The 16836-nt window shown below is 37.5% G+C and overlaps 1 protein-coding gene across 1 annotated transcript in view; it reads right to left on the reverse strand.

Moving 5' to 3' along the window:
- LOC127880014 (uncharacterized) overlaps positions 1–16836 on the reverse strand; it is an 84952-nt gene that overhangs the window by 32077 nt on the left and 36039 nt on the right. The window contains exons 4-10 of the mRNA XM_052427216.1: positions 13698–13829; positions 10610–10756; positions 9684–9828; positions 8016–8148; positions 5870–6004; positions 4583–4686; positions 394–530 (exon numbers count right to left, since the gene is read on the reverse strand). Coding sequence (XP_052283176.1) covers positions 394–530; positions 4583–4686; positions 5870–6004; positions 8016–8148; positions 9684–9828; positions 10610–10756; positions 13698–13829 — 933 coding nt within the window. The remainder of the gene's footprint in view (positions 1–393; positions 531–4582; positions 4687–5869; positions 6005–8015; positions 8149–9683; positions 9829–10609; positions 10757–13697; positions 13830–16836) is intronic.

Genomic DNA, 16836 nt, shown 5'->3' on the forward strand with positions numbered 1-16836 from the left:
AAGTGTAAAGTGTCATCCCAGATAAGTCTGTGTAAAGTGTCATCCCAGATAAGCCTGTGTAAAGTGTCATCCCAGATAAGTCTGTGTAAAGTGTCATCCCAGATAAGCCTGTGTAAAGTGTCATCCCAGATAAGCCTGTGTAAAGTGTCATCCCAGATAAGCCTGTGTAAAGTGTCATCCCAGATAAGCCTGTGTAAAATGTCATCCCAGATAAGCCTGTGCAGTCTAACCAGGCTGATCAAATAAAACTCTTTCCTCTTTATGGAATTTTTCTTTTTAAAGGAATTATTCTGTAGTTTAAGAACTGCACAGGCTAAACTGTGATAACACTTTCAAACATGCATAAAGCCCAGTGTTCCCAGAATGAGGCTCGCGCTGAACCAAACAACCTACCATTTATTACTGATATGTTGGATATGTTGTAGACTGATATGTTCTTAAGATTTGCAAGGATTCCTAGTCCTGAACACACGGTCAGACCTCCGAGGAGCACGGCCGCCACGTTAGACATGCATATTAGCAACAGATTTCTGGAAGAATATCAAACACAGAACTTCTCAAAAGTCTTTTTGACCCTTTACCCCTCAGATACACATTTTGACCCATTTGTATTCAATTTAAGAAAAAATATTTCTTCGCACTTGTGATTTAATTACTACGCATCTATACTCCTCACTGTCGGTTATTCGACAGCAAACCATCATAGAAAATTATTATTTTGATTCTAACATGATTCTGATTGATTTGGGTCAAGCTTTTGGACGTTTACTATATTTTTCAATACTCCGCCCTTCTTAGTACAAAGTTCACTATTTAGTGACGTCATTGAATTGCAAATACATATGACCTCGTTTTCATTCATAAATATTTTGCAAATGACGTAACTTTCATTGAGAACAAAAATCGTAGAAACTAAATGACATCACGTTTATTGATGCTACTGAAAAGCTGACATGCTATAAATGTTTTCTTAATTACGTTTCCTAACAAATAACATTCTTTGTGGCGTGTTTATGCCACTTATCATCAAATGTACAATTTGTTGTTTCATTACATTTATATTCATGCTACATTTATTACATTTCTTTTAGAGCGGGTTTTAGCAAGTGCATTTTACTGCAATATTTTCTTTATTTATTTAACTATTTTCGAAACATAAAGCTCCGCCCATAATTATTGAAGAATAACCCACACTTAATTTCCTTCTTTGTCTATAGAAAAGAAGTCGTGTGATAGAATAGAAAATAAAATGAAATTGAAGACCTTTTTAACAGATTCAAAATTTAAAGGCTTTATTTCAAACCCTAAGATACTGATTGGTGGCAACCAGCATAAAACCTGTACAGCCTGTTCTGTGTTTATACTGGTTGCTTTAAGCCACTTTCACTTTGCTTAGGAGCTGAAAAGGTAAAACCTGTACAGCCTGTTCTGTGTTTATACTGGTTGCTTTAAGCCACTTTCACTTTGCTTAGGAGCTGGAAAGGTAAAACCTGTACAGCCTGTTCTGTGTTTATACTGGTTGCTTTAAGCCACTTTCACTTTGCTTAGGAGCTGGAAAGGTAAAACCTGTACAGCCTGTTCTGTGTTTATACTGGTTGCTTTAAGCCACTTTCACTTTGCTTAGGAGCTGGAAAGGTAAAACCTGTACAGCCTGTTCTGTGTTTATACTGGTTGCTTTAAGCCACTTTCACTTTGCTTAGGAGCTGGAAAGGTAAAACCTGTACAGCCTGTTCTGTGTTTATACTGGTTGCTTTAAGCCACTTTCACTTTGCTTAGGAGCTGGAAAGGTAAAACCTGTACAGCCTGTTCTGTGTTTATACTGGTTGCTTTAAGCCACTTTCACTTTGCTTAGGAGCTGGAAAGGTAAAACCTGTACAGCCTGTTCTGTGTTTATACTGGTTGCTTTAAGCCACTTTCACTTTGCTTAGGAGCTGGAAAGGTAAAACCTGTACAGCCTGTTCTGTGTTTATACTGGTTGCTTTAAGCCACTTTCACTTTGCTTAGGAGCTGGAAAGGTAAAACCTGTACAGCCTGTTCTGTGTTTATACTGGTTGCTTTAAGCCACTTTCACTTTGCTTAGGAGCTGGAAAGGTAAAACCTGTACAGCCTGTTCTGTGTTTATACTGGTTGCTTTAAGCCACTTTCACTTTGCTTAGGAGCTGGAAAGGTAAAACCTGTACAGCCTGTTCTGTGTTTATACTGGTTGCTTTAAGCCACTTTCACTTTGCTTGGGAGCTGGAAAGGTAAAACCTGTACAGCCTGTTCTGTGTTTATACTGGTTGCTTTAAGCCACTTTCACTTTGCTTAGGAGCTGGAAAGGTAAAACCTGTACAGCCTGTTCTGTGTTTATACTGGTTGCTTTAAGCCACTTTCACTTTGCTTAGGAGCTGGAAAGGTAAAACCTGTACAGCCTGTTCTGTGTTTATACTGGTTGCTTTAAGCCACTTTCACTTTGCTTAGGAGCTGGAAAGGTAAAACCTGTACAGCCTGTTCTGTGTTTATACTGGTTGCTTTAAGCCACTTTCACTTTGCTTAGGAGCTGGAAAGGTAAAACCTGTACAGCCTGTTCTGTGTTTATACTGGTTGCTTTAAGCCACTTTCACTTTGCTTAGGAGCTGGAAAGGTAAAACCTGTACAGCCTGTTCTGTGTTTATACTGGTTGCTTTAAGCCACTTTCACTTTGCTTAGGAGCTGGAAAGGTAAATCCTGTACAGCCTGTTCTGTGTTTATACTGGTTGCTTTAAGCCACTTTCACTTTGCTTAGGAGCTGGAAAGGTAAAACCTGTACAGCCTGTTCTGTGTTTATACTGGTTGCTTTAAGCCACTTTCACTTTGCTTAGGAGCTGGAAAGGTAAAACCTGTACAGCCTGTTCTGTGTTTATACTGGTTGCTTTAAGCCACTTTCACTTTGCTTAGGAGCTGGAAAGGTAAAACCTGTACAGCCTGTTCTGTGTTTATACTGGTTGCTTTAAGCCACTTTCACTTTGCTTAGGAGCTGGAAAGGTAAAACCTGTACAGCCTGTTCTGTGTTTATACTGGTTGCTTTAAGCCACTTTCACTTTGCTTAGGAGCTGGAAAGGTAAAACCTGTACAGCCTGTTCTGTGTTTATACTGGTTGCTTTAAGCCACTTTCACTTTGCTTAGGAGCTGGAAAGGTAAAACCTGTACAGCCTGTTCTGTGTTTATACTGGTTGCTTTAAGCCACTTTCACTTTGCTTAGGAGCTGGAAAGGTAAAACCTGTACAGCCTGTTCTGTGTTTATACTGGTTGCTTTAAGCCACTTTCACTTTGCTTAGGAGCTGGAAAGGTAAAACCTGTACAGCCTGTTCTGTGTTTATACTGGTTGCTTTAAGCCACTTTCACTTTGCTTAGGAGCTGGAAAGGTTTGACATGCAAAAAATCCACATACACATGTACAATGTAAAAGTATTGGCACCATATTTGAAGCGTATTTAATGGGCATACAATTTTGAATTTGTATTTGCGCGGAAGTTTCTTTTCTTCAGTTCCATATTTCAAAAAGTGTATTAGTTCACTTGAACATATAATTAATATTCACTTAAAATGCATGTACCGTAATAACTCTATGTTTTCGGACACTCTAAGTTTTCGGACACCCCCTTTTTTAGCAAAAATAATTATTTTTCATGACTCTTAATTTTCGGACACACGATTTTTCATCCATTATTTATGCCTCTAAGTTTTCGGACAGAATATTTTACAGTGCTATTTTACCAAATTTCGGTCCTGTTTTCGATATCTAATGACACTTCGATCATGGGGTTTTACAACCAGATTAACATCATAAAACATGGAAGGTGCATGCCTGAGGGAAACGGACCATTACATTGCGTAATTGGGTAACTAACAGTGTAAACCGGTATTAAACAATGGCTTCGCCCGATAGCATAAGCGTTATGACACTTACCAGGGCCAGTATCGATGAACAGTTCAATTATCTACCGCAATAGTCCTACCCCTTCTAAGTAAATAACTGGGACAAATACTAAACGCTTCAAAGTGTGATGCACCCTATTGCAAGTTTTACGAACAATGGAAGGTGTTAGAAAACAACTACCGGTATCGGAAATGAACAAACAAAGAATTCATAGTTTGCTTTTTTTGCGTTAATAACAGGTTCATACTAGCGAATATCGGTACATCACATTCTCATCTTTGAACTCTTTGGTCAAAGTACAACCTTGTAGTAACTTTCTGTCAAATAAATAAAGCATTTAAAATTATTTAAGATGCAGTGCAATTATATATAACTGTAATTTATACTATACGGCTATACTATTACCGGTAGTCGTTGATACAATTGATGCTTTTTTCGGACACTTCAATTTTCGACTCTAAGTTTTCGGACACCTGAATTTTGTGAATATTTTTAATATCAATGTTTTCGGACACGAAAAAAATTAATTATTTTTAAGTGTCCGAAAACATAGAGTATTACGGTAAGCATACTTATAACCGTAAAGTGTATCTTTCCTAACAAATGAAATAAGTATCTTATACTACTACTACTTGAATTGCTTGCTTGGTGTTTCTCATTTATCAATAATTGTTTTCAACTGACCTGTAGCAGTGACTGTGAAAGTGTGTGTAGCCTGCTAGAGTGTGCAGGTTCCCCATTCCAAGTGAAAGTGTTAGAAATAGCAGCTTTCCAGCATCATACCAGATCTGGAATTATAGATGAGCTGTGCTCTGGGTAAAATAGACTTCATGAATGGGCATAAAATGTCATCCCTGATTAGCCTGTGCAGACTACAAAAGCCAATCGGGGACGACACTTTACGTAAAGGCATTAAGCCTTGCTTTCCCAATGTGTGGCTCAGATATTTCAACTTTGTCTGTGTGACGTTAGGATTGTCAGTTTTGAGTCATATTATATCAATTTTTCGTTCATTATATTATGTTTTTGTGTGATTCATATCCCTTGCTTGCAGTGGAATCAAATCAACACATAAATGTATACCTTTTTTTATTTAAGCTTAATAGCAGCAAAAGACAGAGTTTAATTTTGGAAGAGCCCATTATAATCACTGTCATTGAAGAACAAAATCGGAATACTCCCAAACAAGGTATCAAACTTCATTCCTAGTGATTCCAAGGCTTTTACAATATATATACACCCATCATTCCATGGAAGTTGCCAAATATTGAGGGCTTGCAGTGATTGACCTGGTTTCGCGAGGTTTTTCATGGCGTCCCACTGAGATGCAATATGTACCCGCCAATCAAAATAATAAATTATACAGTGCAGCCTGAACACTTGAACCCTTTATCAGTGTTGATAACAAAAATACCTATTATGTAATGTCAAAGTTGAGCAGTAGTGATACTACACTAGCAATTCATCGCTTTTGGTTCCTGATGGTAAATGAAAATTATTGGCAGTTATATATGTTAATTATTTTATTGTTTTTCTGTTGAGTAGAAGACCATTATTTTTTATTTAAATTTGAATAGGTGTATCAGAAAATCATTTTGGTGACTTTTGAAAGTAAGAATGAAAATAAATTGCAAACATTGTGAGAATTAAACATTGCATGATGTTTGTTTTTTGCCAATCAATGTATTCTGCATTTTGTGTCCTTTTTGATATTATCATAACATGAGTTCCAGCACTGCACATCAAAAAAAGGTGTTAGTGGAATGTAACCCATAAAAGCAAGTGTGTTTGAGTAGTCTCCCTTGTGACAGCATTTGCCAATCTTAAAATTGTATTCATAAAAGTGTGTTTCATGATCAGACTGCACACATGCACGCCCTGGCCTTGAGCTATTATATGGCATCAGACATATTTTCGCATTGAATGCTCATAATTCTTATATACAATCCCAGAACACAAAACCCAACGCACCTCTGACTTTCCCAGTTTGTGCCAGACAGGGCTGAGGAAAAAGCGTACCCCAGCAATGCTGCCTTCCTTCATACACACCATGATGAACAGTATCAGCATCACGACGTACGGGAATGGGGCAAGCATGTACATTATCTGAAATAATCATAATTAAACATCAGACAAATATTTGCAGTTCAAAAGCTAATGAGCAATTAGGACAAATGTTTTCTCTACTAATGGTGATTGTACAATGGAGGTAATAAAATAGTTTTGTTACTGCTTTTGTAAATACTTTTACTACTGAAGCTATTTGCCAGATCACTGCTCAAGTAATAAACAGTGCCAATTGCAACATCATTCTAATAATTCTAGTCCAGCTAGAACGCTCCTGCCTGACCCATCCAGGTAAGGCAGCTCTCATTTTTTCTATGAATTGAATTTTTAATCATATATGTATACAGCTTTTAAAACAGAAATTCCACTTTAAAGTTTTAAATAAATGTCTTTTTATAAAGAAAGTCTATGGTAATTAAAAAATAAATAATTGCTGTGCTATAACTGGGTTGAAACTATCTACTAATATTTCATAGGTTACCTCCCTTTATAAGTACTACTTTTTGTTTTTAAAATGTGTGACCAAATATACTCTTTTGATACAAACCCAACTTGTATTTTTGGCCTTTTTTGAATGAGTTGATAATATCTACCCTATTTAAAGCATGAAGTAAAGTAATTGATGACATAAAATGCATGTATGTTTTCATCAGGCTAATCAAGGACGACATTTTCCACTTTACATAATTTTTGGGTTACGGGAAGTCTCTTCTAAATGAAAATTTATTCTAAGGGGAAAGTGTTGTCCTTGATAAGCCTGAGCGTACTGAACAGGCTAATCTGGGACGACACTTTACATACATGCATTTAACACCGTTTCCTCACTACAAGACTCAAATACATGACACTACTAGGATGTACCTTGCCTACATGACACTACTAGGATGTACCTTGCCTACATGACAACACTAGCATGTACCTTGCCTACAGGACAACACTAGCATGTACCTTGCCTACATGACACTACTAGGATGTACCTTGCCTACATGACACTACTAGGATGTACCTTGCCTACATGACAACACTAGCATGTACCTTGCCTACAGGACAACACTAGGATGTACCTTGCCTACATGACACTACTAGGATGTACCTTGCCTACATGACAACACTAGCATGTACCTTGCCTACATGACACTACTAGGATGTACCTTGCCTACATGACAACACTAGCATGTACCTTGCCTACATGACAACACTAGCATGTACCTTGCCTACATGACACTACTAGGATGTACCTTGCCTACATGACACTACTAGGATGTACCTTGCCTACATGACAACACTAGCATGTACCTTGCCTACAGGACAACACTAGCATGTACCTTGCCTACATGACACTACTAGGATGTACCTTGCCTACATGACACTACTAGGATGTACCTTGCCTACATGACACTACTAGGATGTACCTTGCCTACATGACAACACTAGCATGTACCTTGCCTACATGACAACACTAGCATGTACCTTGCCTACATGACACTACTAGGATGTACCTTGCCTACATGACACTACTAGGATGTACCTTGCCTACAGGACAACACTAGCATGTACCTTGCCTACAGGACAACACTAGGATGTACCTTGCCTACATGACACTACTAGGATGTACCTTGCCTACATGACAACACTAGCATGTACCTTGCCTACATGACACTACTAGCATGTACCTTGCCTACATGACAACACTAGCATGTACCTTGCCTACATGACAACACTAGCATGTACCTTGCCTACATGACAACACTAGCATGTACCTTGCCTACATGACACTAGTAGGATGTACCTTGCCTACATGACAACACTAGCATGTACCTTGCCTACATGACACTACTAGCATGTACCTTGCCTACATGACACTACTAGGATGTACCTTGCCTACATGACACTACTAGGATGTACCTTGCCTACATGACAACACTAGCATGTACCTTGCCTACATGACAACACTAGCATGTACCTTGCCTACATGACAACACTAGCATGTACCTTGCCTACATGACAACACTAGCATGTACCTTGCCTACATGACAACACTAGCATGTACCTTGCCGATGCTGCTAGGTCCATGGATGAGACACGTGAAGATGCATACCCAGACTAGAAGCAGACACAATACCAGGTACCAGATGGGCTCACCCAACTTGGTAACGCCTTCTGTGGCTTGCAGAATGTCACTACTGAAAGGAATGCTGTGCTGTATTGGCTCAATTTAATGAATGAGCCAAACCATGGGAAAACTGGGCTTAATTCATGTGTGTTGAGTGAAAACCGGGCTTAACTCATGTGTGTTATGTGAAAACTGGGCGTAATTCATGTGTGTTGAGAAAAACTGGGCTTAATTCACGTGTGTTGAGTGAAAACTGGGCTTAATTCATGTGTGTTGAGTGAAAACTTGGCTTTATTCATGTGTGTTGAGTGAAAACTGGGCTTAATTCATGTGTGTTGAGTGAAAACTGGGCTTAATTCATGTGTGTTGAGTTAAAACTGGGCTTAATTTATGTGTGTTGAGTGAAAACTGGGCTTAATTCATGTGTGTTGAGTGAAAACTGGGCTTAATTCTTGTGTGTTGAGTGAAAATTGGGCTTAATTCATGTGTGTTGAGTGAAACTGGGCTTAATTCATGTGTTTTGAGTGAAAACTGGGCTTAATTCATGCGTGTTTGAGTGAAAACTGGACTTAATTCATGTGTGTTGAGTGAAAACTGGGCTTAATTAATGTGTGTTGAGTGAAAACTGGGCTTAATTCATGTGTGTTGAGTGAAAACTGGTCTTAATTCATGTGTGGTGAATGAAAACTGGGCTTAATTCATGTGTGTTGAGTGAAAACTGGGCTTAATTCATGTGTGTTGAGTGAAAACTGGGCTTTATCTATGTGTGTTGAGTGAAAACTGGGCTTAATTCATGTGTGTTTAGTGAAAACTGGGCTTAATTCATGTGTGTTGAGTAAAAACTGGGCTTAATTCTCATGTGTTGAGTGAAAACTGGACTTAATTCACGTGTGTTGAGTGAACACTGGGCTTAATGAATGTGTGTTGAGTGAAAACTGCATGGGCTTAATTCATGTGTGTTGAGTGAAAACTTGACTTAATTCATGTATGTTGAGTCAAAACTTGGCTTAATTCATGTATGTTGAGTGAAAACTGGACTTAATTAATGTTTGTTGAGTGGCATTGCAGATGAGTCAGGGAGTACTTTTTCTGCCTAAACTGGAGTTGTATTAATATGAGTTTTTTTTTAATCCATTAAAAAAGGAAATTGTTGTCTCTGATTAGCCTGTGTGGACTGCACAGGCTAATCTGGGATGGCACTTTAGGCACATGCATTTAGTACTGTTTTCCCATAGCCAGGCTCATTTTTTAACTAAAGTTTGAAACAAATGGTCTTGAACTTTTGATGAGAAGGAGGAGGAAGAGGAGATGGAGGAGAAAAAGGAAAAACTGTACTTAAAATATCTTGCTTTGTTAATATACATTCAATAGAATCGCACAATCCTTACAAATATAAATATCTTTTAAAGAATTGATATGAGAAGACTTAAAGTAATTTCAAAACGTCACCAATAAGTAAAACAATTTAGGAAACTGCAATTCAATTCAAGTCAATTAAATGAGATGTTTCCAACCCTTCGAAATGGTTGCAAATATTCCAAACAATCTAGGAAAGATTGAGTGAGAAACCAATCAATTTAGTTTGCACATGTCAAATGGACTCACTTGAAATACTGGAAGGCTCCAGAATATTCTGCAGCATGTCTCTGAGATTCTGGCATCAGCTGTGAAGAGTTGTCCACCCAATGTCGCGGCAAATGGCTGACGTCACCATAAAATGCTACTAGCGTTTCGTTCGATGCCCCACATTCTAGAAATACATCAATTAAGTTTTTGGTCTTGTCTCTTTTATAGACAATGCACAATGTCAACATCTTAATTTGATCATTCTGCTTACACAAGTATGTATTATAACATGGGATAATTACAGAATTTTTGCCAACTTGTTACAGAATTCCTAATAAGGATGTAACTAATTTCCATTCCTGGCAAACAGTTTCTTCTTTTAAAGAAATCTATGTGATCCAAGTAATTCAAAAACTGAACATGCATGTTACCAGAATTAAGATATTATAAACAAGACTAGAACTTTATTTCATTTTTTTTATCTTTAAAAAAATTTAAATTAAACTGATGTTAATAAAGGCAAAGATTAGAGATTTTTCACACACATAACTTATACCCATGCACCTCTTTGTGAGCTATGTTCAAAAGTGTGTTGCACATCTACACTTCATGGTAATGAAATGTTGTAGGTTTAAATTTGATAGCCACACAAATGTGAAAGTAGTTTACTCCACTAACTTGCTGACAGACTTAGGGGTTTAATTCAAGTGCGTTAAGAGTAAGTGTCAAATGCATTAAGTTTTACTCAGATTAGCCTGTGCAGTCTGCACAAGCTAATCAGGCGCGACACTTTCCGCTTGTGCAGCATTGTCAATTTAAAGCAAGCCTCTTCTAAATGAAAATCCACTCTAGGCGGACGACACAGGCTAATCTGGGATGAGACTTCTAGGCGGATGACACAGGCTAATCTGGGATGAGACTTGCACATGCATTAAGCCTGTTTTTCTGCTCAAGTATCTCCTTACCTGACCCATTGCCACATTGCCACGGTAGCAGGTTCCCACCGAGGGCTACTGACATGGCAACCCCAAAATAGTAGATGGCCCAGACCACCTCCATCACGTAGTAGGAGGACACCAGGAATGTCAGGACCACCATACAGTAACCTACACCTGAACAGCAAAACAATTCACAGAGTCCTGCAAAAATGGGTTTCACGCATTATAACTTAATAATTTATAAGGCCAACCTAGCTCCAGACCAGCCTGATCAATCACGCAGTCCGGTCTTAAGCTACTGTGTCAGCCATAAGTCACACAAGGTTTCGTGGTCTCATTAGTGGATAGGGTAGATCCTTACCAGACTGTTCCAATGTGCAGGCTGGTCTGGAGCTCTGCTTGCCGCATATGACATAGACCAATTTTAACATGACCTGGCTCAGATGGTATGATTATACAAAATGTCCCCCTAATATTAAAATGCTATACCTCCATTGTTGTTGACATTGAGATTTTCATTTAAATGGATACAGTACTATTGCAAGCTCTTCAATATGGTATCATCTAAGAATATATCATGTGGTCATATAAAGTTTCTGCATATCATTTCGACCCATGTCCACTGTTTCAACACTTGATTCACTCTCAGAAAGCAGTTTTCTAACTTAAAGCATCCCTCTTTTTGGGTGATGCATTGTCAAGAATTTTCAAATTAACAGTCAGATGCATCCACTTATAAAAAAAATGTACTCTGTTATGACACCAAAGACTATTTGCAATCAGTAAAAATATTGTGATAACAAGACCCTCATTTTTTTTAACCTAGAAACATACAACTGTACATTAAAGAAAATATTAGTATGAAAACACAAAATTTAGTTATTTCCCTAAAAATTCCTCTCCCTTCCGTCAAAAAAGGAACATTTGCCTTTTTGATTTAAACACGTTTAATCAAATGTGTTTGTTAATATTTGGGAAGTAATTGTTGCATGATAAGCTAAAATTACGTGTATGCAATGTTCACAAGATCTTTACAGTATAAAATCGCCATTTTTGTACCATTATTGCTTGCGAGGGTAGAACCACTTGGATTAATGGCAATCATCTTCCCAAATAAGATATTTTATTTCATTTATTTCATTGTGAGCATTCCCAGAAATGTTTACAAGCCATCAGAATAGGCCTCTAGTGGCCTTGCATCGTCATAAACTGGACCAAAGTGTTTTAAGAGCCTTGTATAAAACCAGTATTACATGTCAAAGCAAACATAAATGCTGCATGCTGCAATCCAATGAAACTGCTGAGAATCAATTCTGTAATGGATAAAAACTGGAAAAGGCAAGAAAGATTCTGAGTTCTTCTGGCTGTACAAATGGCTTGCTTTCAAGTAATTATTGGTTTTGCACTAACATTTTTTTCTTATTCTAATTGTACTTTATAGCACACCAGTGACATATTTATATCCCTGCTTTTATATCCTGGTTGTTACAATCAAACAGGAACTTCTCATTATTTTTTTACTGAAATATTAGGCCTTTTATTTTAAATTATATGATAAAATATGCCCAGGAGTTGCATCTTTCATGAAAAGCTTAATTTGAGATCACTTAAGTCCAATTACCTCAATAAGACAATAATCATTGATATTTTTTCCCAGCAAACAATCATGGGATGTGAAGAAGATAAAAAGAATTAAGGAAAACATTATGGATTGTGTATTGGTATTAAAGGTAGTAATTAAATAACAATTGCATCACTGTTTCAGTTGAAAGTGTGAGTCCTATTAGTCAAGTGCTAAGATAGTTTTCTTCTAAAAAATATTGACATGCATGCACTAATGTAAAACTCATGTAAAATCTTCAAAGTGTCTCACAAATAAGTATGTTTCTTGCTTATTTGTTATTATTGTTAATTTGTTATTTTAAGTGTGTTGTATAAACGTTTCTTTTGATTAACAACACACACCCGGAACACACAATTGTATGTAACAGTGTTAATTTTGAAGTCAAAATGCAGAACTAAAACAGCAGTTTACAAAAAGGATTATCACACGGTCAGGTAGAATGACCATATGCCAAATAAGTTTTCAAGTAAAAATAAATAGCATGCCCCATCTTGAAATGCAAAACTCCACAATATTGCCATAATGAATTTAAAATGTCAATAATGTTAATTAATGAATTACCACCTTTATCATACCATGTTCCACCATAATACCACAAATATAAAATAATTGAGTACTTTCCTTGATGTTTACCAATTATCAATTAGAGAATTTTCTATTTAATTTATATGATTTAAATGACCATTCCAACTCAATGGCAATCAAAGTGCTGAAGGCACAGAAGGTGTTCGCTGTTGTTTATTCTAAGACTCAACTCAGTTTTCAAAATTATGTTATAGCTTTTTATATTGCAAGTTTGAAATGAACACAACCCATTCAAATTTATAAAGCGTATGTCTTAAAGCACAGGTTGAGATGTGTTGTTTTTTTTCAAATCATTAATAAAAAAGATCCTTTAAGCTTCATTTTGGGAAAACAGGGCTCACTGCATATGCATTAATTGTCATTCCAGTACCAGAGACTGTCTTTAAATGAACAACACCATAAAATCAGAAAGTGTCGTCCTTGATTAGCTTGTTCGCATTGCACAGGCTAATCAGTGTGCACAGGCTAATCTTATTTGACATGCATTCAGCCCCATTTTCCCAGAAAGCAGCCAATATGTACAGATTTCAATGATAAACACTAGACTGGCCAATCCTGTCTTACAAGCTGTTAAACACTATTAATTAAATACACACACTGCAGTGTACCAGTGGTGAACTATAAACAGGCAGATGTGGTAGTAGAGCAGACACTCCTAGCATTCGTCATCTGCATCAGTTAACTGCAGGTAGTGCAGACAGGCAGTGGTTATCATTCCTTGCGTAGCTTAAAGCAGACTGACTTGCAAAACTGCCTCTCTACATAAGTTGTGAGCTAACGTTCACAACTAAAAATCCCAGGAAATCAAGAGATACCAAAAACTTGCGAATATCTATTTATAAAAAATCTCTAGAACATATAAGGTAGCATGAACAAACACACACGAACACAATGTTATATACCAACCTGTAAACAGAGGTATCACTTTCCATGCATTCAGTGGCCCTCCAACAGCGTACTGTCCGAGCGTTGTTTCAAGGTAGACCAGGGGGCAGCCAAATGCCACCATACTAATCACGTATGCTATGAAGAAAACCCCTGAAATGGACATTTAGAGAAATGAATGTAAAACTGTGCATGGTTGCTGCTTTCCAATTATACATCTGATACAATTTCTTTACCCAAAAACTTTTTTTTTCATTAACTTGTATTTTCTTGTAATTTTGTGATATTCTTCTTAAATTACTTAAAACAATCTATATCTTACAAGGGCTGTTTGTAAAACATGCATGCTCCCCATATGGGCTCTCCATTGTAGTGACAGCCATTGTGTGAATATGTTTTTGTCACTGTGACCTTGACCTTTGACCTAGTGACCTGAAAATCAATAGGGGTCATATGCGAGTCATGATCAATCTACCTATCAAGTTTCATGATCCTAGGCCTAAGCATTCTTGACTTATCATCCGGAAACCATTTTACTATTTCAGATCACCGTCACCTTGACCTTTGACCTAGTGACCTGAAAATCAATAGGGGTCATCTGCGAGTCATGATCAATCTACCTATCAAGTTTCATGATCCTAGGAATAAGCGTTTTTCAGCTATCATCCGGAAACCATTTTACTATTTCGGGTCACCGTGACCTTGACCTTTGACCTAGTGACCTCAAAATAAATAGGGGTCATCTGCGAATCATGATAAATGTTTCTATTAAGTTCCATGATCCTAGGCCCAAGCGTTCTTGAGTTATCATCCGGAAACCACCTGGTGGACGGACCCACAGACCGACAGACATGTGCAAAGCAATTTCCCCCCTCTTCTTCGAAGGGGGGCATAATTATATTACCTGTTTCAGAATATTTTTGTCATTCACTTAACGAAGTCAAATGTTGACTCCTGTACTATTAGTTGAACTGCCTCATTCTTACTGACCTCAAACATTTTGACACAGGGTCAGTAAATTGAAATTGGGCGTAGCTAGGGCCCATTATATATTAACTACCCTGTGTCAGTATTAAAGAAGCCATGTTCTCGAAAAACTGGGTTTAATGATTGTGCGTTAAGTGTTTTCTCAGATTGTTAGTCAACACAAGCTAATCTGGACGCCAGTTTCCGCCTAAACTGGATTTTCACTAGAAGAGACTTCCTTAAAACAAAACAACCTTAAAAGCAGCACAGGCTAATCTGGCATAACACTTAACGCACATGCATTAAGCCCAGTTTTCCCAGACCTAGCCTCAATTAATTGAGTTTAAAATTGCCCAAGGTGGCTGTTCCCAAACAACCTACATGTATATATTCTCTTTAAACTGTAGCAAACACTGTTCTTAAAGTAAATGGCAACAAATCAGTCTTTTATGTTGTAGTATTTTTATGTTCCCCCAAAATTTATTTTGGGGGGAGCGTATAGTCGTCGCTTCGTCTGTCAGTCCGTGTTCCCGTGTGTCCGTCTGTGCACAATTTTTTGTCCAGGCTATTTCTCGGCAACTAATGATCGGAATTCAATGAAACTTTATGGGAAGCTTCACTACCAAGAGGAGATGTGCATATTATCAGCTGGTTCTGGTCGAATGATTTTTCACAGAGTTATGGCCCTTTGAAATTTTTCATTAACTGTACATATAGTACAATTCTTGTCTGGGCAATATCTCAGCAACTAATGACCGGAATTCAATGAAACTTTATGGGAAGCTTCACTACCAAGAGGAGATGTGCATATTATCAGTGGGTTATGGACGGATTATTTTTCACAGAGTTATGGCCCTTTGAAAAATTCTTATCCCCCCAACTACTGTGGCCTCAAGAGGTTTCCTTTTATCTGAATATATAGTCCAATATTGTGACACAAAAAACCTTTGGGGAGAATCATCCGTCTCAGACAGTTTCTTATTCTAAGGTTGTATCACTTCATTGAAAATAAGATAATATTGATGTTTACACACAAAATGCATAAAATATGAGATGCAAATTGATGGCATGGCAGTGTCTGATTACGAAAGTCAGTGTATCCCTTAAGGTCTTAGAACAGAAAGTCTTAATGAATATTGAAATCTCAAATGAATTGCTGAAGGCTTGAAATATGTGTCTAGCCAAGCAATTATACCAATACAACCAGGATCAATATCAACTGTGTGGATTATGTATTACAGACATATGAAGCAATCATTTACTTTCAAAAGAAGCTGAGTTAGTAGCAATTTGTTGCAGAATGTCCAGAAGGGTAGCAGATTAATTACGCTTACATGCAAAACAAATGTGCAAATAAAACAATTTGTTCCCAAATTTTACGTCTTTTCTAAATTTGAATGGTCAGGTTATTTAAATTCCAACAAGCAAATTCGTAGAATTGATATCCCCCGCAACATATGCTTTGTTTGAGGATGGGTGCAAATCGGACGGATGAACATACTGACAGATGGACAGACGAAGGACAATAACTCAAAATAACAAGATACAAAGGGCCATAACTCTGTTTTTAACAGATGGTGTACAATGCCATTTGGCCTCAATCATCCTCTCATGCATATATATACTCATACGAAGTTTCAATGAAATACGCCAAAGCACTTCCAAGATATGGCTCCGGACACAAAAGTGACGGACGGACGGACAGCGCCAAAACAATATCCCTCCGCCTCTGGTGGGGGATATATACTCATACCAAGTTTCAATGAAATCCGCCAAAGCACTTCCAAGATATGGCTCCGGACACAAAAGTGCCTTTAGTAAAAAGCATTTTTTCAAGATACAAAGGGCCATAACTCAGTCTTTAACAGATGGTGTACAATGCCATTTGACGTGCATTATCCTCTTATGCATATATATACTCATACCAAGTTTCAATGAAATCCGCCAAAGCACTTTCAAGATATGGCTCCGGACACAAAAGTGCCTATAGTAAAAAGCATTTTTTCAAGATACAAAGGGCCATAACTCTGTTTTTAACAGATGGTGTACAATGCCATTTGGCGTGCATCATCCTCTTATGCATATATATACTCATACCAAGTTTCAATGAAATCCGCCAAAGCACTTTCAAGATATGGCTCCGGACACAAAAGTGCCTATAGTAAAAAGCATTTTTTCAAGATACAAAGGGCCA

This window comes from Dreissena polymorpha, chromosome 4 (genome assembly GCF_020536995.1).
Source record: "Dreissena polymorpha isolate Duluth1 chromosome 4, UMN_Dpol_1.0, whole genome shotgun sequence".
NCBI lineage: Eukaryota > Metazoa > Mollusca > Bivalvia > Myida > Dreissenidae > Dreissena > Dreissena polymorpha.